General features: G+C 39.6%; 1 protein-coding gene and 1 pseudogene across 1 annotated transcript; one reads left to right on the top strand and one right to left on the bottom strand.

Moving 5' to 3' along the window:
• On the bottom strand, positions 2,177-2,818 carry Gm19081 (predicted gene, 19081; annotated as a pseudogene).
• Positions 3,914-4,822, top strand: Olfr140 (olfactory receptor 140). Its single transcript, NM_020515.1, has one exon. The coding sequence runs from the start codon at positions 3,914-3,916 to the stop codon at positions 4,820-4,822; it is 909 nt and encodes a 302-aa protein (NP_065261.1).
• The last annotated feature ends 693 nt before the right edge of the window (positions 4,823-5,515 follow it).

Genomic DNA, 5,515 nt, shown 5'->3' with positions numbered 1-5,515 from the left:
CTTCATTGACTTTCAACTCAACAGTGTATACCAGAATATTTTGCACCTATTTCTTTTATACAATTTACCATATTATTTAAATATTATTTCTTTCAGGAGGCTTGAAGCAACTCAAGGAAAGACAATCATGCCATATTTAACCCCTGTTTTTTCTTTTCTTTTTATGGTGTCAGAGTTTGAACATCAGTTTTCATGAATTCCAAACACATGTTTTACCACTGAGTTGCATCTCCTAGGGCACTGTTCTTCATTACATCAAGTTCCTGACCCTCAGGTGCCCCTGCCCCACTTTGTAAAGGTTAGTAGTACCTGGAGAGACATTGACTAGAAAATCTGTGGGGTACAGTTGGAAAAAGCTGCTGTAATTTTTACTAGTTTTTATTGCTTTGTTTTTGAAACAAGGTGGCACATAGATTAACCTGGCCAGGAGTTTCCAATTCTCTTGCCTATTCCTTGTAAGGGCAGGGATTAACGACAACCACAAAAATAGTCTTGGTACTTCTCTTCTATAAAACTGGTATTTGCATAGCTTTATCACAGAGGCACATGCTGTTTTAAAGAACTATATTTTATTTCTTTTAGGAATTAAGGTTGTTCTGTTTGATTTTATTTACAAAAAGGTAAAAAGCAATCTGATGAGTAAGATAGGTTCCATTTTTACTTGTAAATTATTATTTCTTCTTTTTTTCTGGATATTTTCTTTATTTACATTTCAAGTGTTATCCCCTTTCCCGGTCCCCCCACCCCTGAAACCCGTTAGCCCTTCTCCCCTCCCCCTGCTTATATGAGGGTGTTCTCCCACCCACCCATCCACTCCTGACTCCCCACCTGCCCTGGCATTCCCCTACACTGTGGCATCAAGCCTTCACAGGATCAAGGGCCTCTCCTCCCATTGATGCTCAACAAGGCCATCCTCTGCTACATATGCAGCTGGAGCCATGGGTCCCTCCATGTGTTCTCTTTGGTTGGTGGTTTAGTCCCTGGGAGCTCTGGGAGGTCTGGTTGGTTGATATTGTTGTTCTTCCTATGGGAATGCAAACCCCTTCAGCTCCTTCAGTCCTTTCTCTAACTCCTCCATAAGTACCCTGCTGTGATTAAATTACAGTGTAATTTATTAAGAGGAAGACTGAAAGTATTTTGACATAGAGAGACAATTAAATGTACTTATCAGTGCAAGAGCACAGGAATGTTTATTTATCAGTTATGAAGGTAGAAATCTGGTATTTTATTATAAGAAAAAGAATAATATACATTTATTTATTTAGTTTGTCTAGGTAAAAGTTAGAGCCTGAGTTCTGCATTATTTTCCATATTTTTTAAAGAAGATTATAATTCACCAGTTTTTCCCAGGTTGAGGCACTTGAAGCCTTACTGAGTTTGAATTCTCAAAGGTACTTCACATTAAAAATATTATTTTTGAATTACTTTACAACATATATTAAACTCTAGGTTTCTTATAAGGAAGCTTACTTTGACTAGTTTAAAAAAACACGAAAAGTTTAAAACAAAACTTGTCCTGTGCCCCAGAATTTTTGTTCTATAAATTTTCAACGTCAATTCTAATATTTTATCTAATATAAAACCCAGTAGTTTTCTGTTCATATTTAATGGGATGTGCTCCTACTCTCATGTTCTGTAGAATGTAGTATCTCAACTTTGGCATAGAAATATTTTCCTTACATGAAGATATTATATGTCACTAGTTGTTCCTTACCAGATGTTTAAAAAACAAAACCAGAAATACCACAAAGTGTTTCCCAAGAAAATTTCTGAGTACATGATTGTCATGTAAGGACTTCTATTCATTCTCAAATATGTCATTAAAATTTCCCATTTATTCAGGCCTTCCTTTTTCTCAGGAGAAGGGGAGGAAGAGCTGATGGAGAGGAGAGGGGAGAGGGGGGGAGGGGAGGAAGGGAGGAAGAGGAAGCTGTGATCTGGGTGTAAAGTAAATATCTTAATAAAAATAACATATAAATATTAACAAAGAAGAAATATTAACATTTTCTTAGATTCAAGACTATAAAACTTTTATAGTGATATGTCATTTTAAGAAAAGCTTCAAGAACTCCATTTCAGTCTAATTGTCATAAGTATCTCCATTGATAAAAAGAATGGAAGAGTCAAATTTTATGTATGGAAAACTGGATGTTGCCACAACTCTATTTTAGATTTAGAAAATTGGAAATATTGTGTCTTTTTGATCTCACTCAAGACTTGAACTCTAAGGGAAAATTGCTTAAGGCAGTTGGTGAAATTAATATATTGGTGCTCTGATATGCTTTTAAGTAACATGTAATTTGCATCTTAATTCTTCACAAAGTAGGTGGTTTTGATCCATCTTTGAGTCTATCTACACTGTCTTGAAGACACATATTCATTTTCCTTCTTAAGCTTGCTATTTCTTTTTCCAGTTTAATAATTCTTTCCACCTGTCCCCATAGGTCTCCTAAAGGCATAACTATATTTGATTTTAAATTACATGGTCTAGTCGAGTTTCCTCAAAAGAATCCTTGACTTGAATTTCATAGACTTTATATGGGTACAAACATCAAGAATGGCTAGAATAGCATCCATTTTCAGTCATTGTGCTTGTACAAATATTAAAACAGGAGACTTCAAAGAGCTTTGAAGAAGGAAAAGGTTCTTCATCCCTCCCTCCCTCCCTCCCTCCCTCCCTCCCTCCCTCCCTCCCTCCCTCCCTCCCTCCCTCCCTTCCTTCCTTTCTTCCTTCCTTCACCAAAGTGAAGCTCTTTTCTTCTTTCAGGATGAAAGGGGAACTGTGGAAGCTGATGTTAAGGCATTTGATGCAGGTGGCATCAATTTGTAGGTATTTCTCTGGCCTAACACTTGGTGCCAATTCCTGCCAGCTTTGAGGCAGGCTGTGTGGCAGGCAGGGCCAGTGGAAAGAAGGGCATGTGCCACACAGGACATGCAGGAGGACCCACCTTTCCTTTCTTAATATTAAGAGGACATGTTTACTGGTCCAGGAGCTCCAGGCACCCATGGCTACCTTTACTTTCACTTCCAACTCAAAGGATCTGATGTATGTCTGGTAGCTGCCCTGAATGCAAAGATTGGAGGTGCTTTCTCCATCAACTAATTACTCTGAAACTCAGTTCAGCAGGGGTAGGCCTGATACTGGTAGGGGTGCGGATGAAGAGAACTGTTGAAGATATTCTTATAATCGATTATTATTGTCTTTAAAAATTAAAAAAAATGGGTTTGAGGATTGGGGTGATGAGCAAGCATGAAAAGAGCAAGCATGCAAAGAGCTTCCTGTATGAATGTGAAGATGAGAATTCAGATTCCCGGTACTCCAGTAAGAGCTGGCAGATGTTGCAGACCAGCTTTATTCCCAGCATGCGGGAGACAGAGACTCTGGTGTCTCTGGGGCAAGTTGTCTAGCCAGATAGCTATATCTGCAAGCTTTAGTTCTTACTCAGTGAGAGAGGCTATGCCTCAATATATAAGACAAGGAGTAGCTGAGAAAAACCCCTGATGTCAGCCTCTGGCTTCTGCACACATATGCATATACAACTGTGCACACATGTGAGCACCCAGATATCCATGCATCAAACCACAAAGACAGACACACACAGGCACACCCACACCCACAGACATCCCCCCATGTACACGCATGATAAAAATGTACTGCTTCTTACATGCCCCAAAGCAAAAAATACAATAGCTTAAGGGGTATTTATTTTGTCTATTCCTTTATACTTCCCTGAAATAACTAACTAGAAATAACATGATTTATATTGCTAATAGGTCTTTATTTTGGGATTCAGAATTTAGAATAACTATACTCTGTAAAAACTGTTTTCCTTCAGCCTCCAGTTACTTGAAATGTTTCAAAGAGTCAGTAACTGAACTTCCTTGGTAAGTCTCTGGATGCAGCTGAGAGTTCATGGATAGTCCACGCAATGTCACAGAATTTTTCATGCTGGGTCTCTCCCAGAACCCCCAGGTGCAGAGGATGTTGTTTGGGCTTTTTCTGCTGGTCTTCCTGGTCTCTGTTGGGGGCAACATGCTCATCATTATCACGATTACCTTCAGCCCCACCCTAGGTTCTCCTATGTACTTTTTCCTCTCATATCTTTCCTTTATTGATACTTGCTATTCCTCTTGTATGACACCCAAACTCATCGCTGACTCCCTGCATGAGGGAAGAGCCATCTCTTTTGAGGGCTGCTTGGCCCAGTTCTTTGTGGCTCATTTATTGGGAGGAACTGAGATCATTCTGCTCACAGTGATGGCCTATGACCGCTATGTGGCCATCTGCAAGCCCCTACACTATACCACCACCATGACCAGGCATGTCTGTATTGTGCTGGTGGCAGTGGCTTGGCTGGGTGGCATCCTGCATTCAACAGCTCAGCTCTTTCTGGTCCTTCAGTTGCCCTTCTGTGGTCCCAATGTGATAAACCACTTTGTGTGTGACTTGTATCCTTTACTGGAGCTGGCCTGCACTGACACATATGTCATTGGCCTGCTGGTGGTGGCCAACAGTGGTGTGATTTGCCTGTTGAACTTCCTCATGCTGGCTGCCTCGTACATTGTCATCCTGCGCACTTTGAGGTCCCACAGTGCAGAGGGAAGACGGAAAGCTCTGTCTACCTGTGGAGCCCACTTCACTGTTGTTGCTTTGTTCTTTGTGCCCTGTATATTTATTTACATGAGACCATCATCTACTCTGTCCATAGACAAAATAGTAGCTGTGTTTTATTGTATTTTGACACCCATGTTCAACCCCCTGATTTATACTCTGAGAAATGCAGAGGTGAAAAATGCCATGAAGAATCTCTGGAGAAAATGAAGAATTGTGAATGGACGATACAAGTTCCAGTTGGGGAAATAAATCATAGCTGTAAGAATTCACATTTTGTATGGGGCCTAAGTGATTGTCAAAAATTTCAGGATAAAACTGCATGAATATTTGAAAATATGTAAAAATCCACACTTAGAGTTTCTTCATAACAGTTTTCCCCAAATTCAAGAGTATAGAAGAGCAACCTTTGTCTTCCTCACCTATGTTTAAGAGGGAATCTCTCCTAACCTGGGATACTAAGCATCTGTGATGAGCATAGTGGCTTTGTTGACAACTAGTAACTTGCTGCTCCACCTTGGATGCTGCACTGTGCATCACTTTAGTCACTGATGCTTTATCCTGCATCTGTATTCTATCTTCAGTAATAACAGAAGAAACTATAGCTTGGATATTGACAAACAGCAAGTGAGGTTAGCATTGACAGCTCAAATTATGAAAGTATACAAAGCTTGTTTGTACCCAAATCAACATGGACATGATTACATAATATAAATGATATTTGAAATAGTGAAGTACATTTCTACATAGTATATATAGGTAAGCCCTCATCACACACAAATGATGAATGTTAATTCAGTATATGGTATGCTCCTTTAAAAAACTTTTTATTTATTTTTTATTTACATTCCAATCATTTTCCCCTCCTGATCCCCCCTCACATAGTCCCTCCCTTCTTCCCCC

Source organism: Mus musculus, chromosome 2, assembly GCF_000001635.26.
Source record: "Mus musculus strain C57BL/6J chromosome 2, GRCm38.p6 C57BL/6J".
Classification (NCBI taxonomy): domain Eukaryota; kingdom Metazoa; phylum Chordata; class Mammalia; order Rodentia; family Muridae; genus Mus; species Mus musculus.
The sequence above is the reverse complement of the archived record's forward strand: the minus strand, read 5'-3'. Positions and strand labels throughout refer to the sequence as shown.

What these genes read in the sequence shown, in the direction of transcription:
- Olfr140 (NM_020515.1), top strand. Translation starts at nt 3,914, where the DNA reads ATGGATAGTCCACGCAATGTCACAGAATTTTTCATGCTGGGTCTCTCC.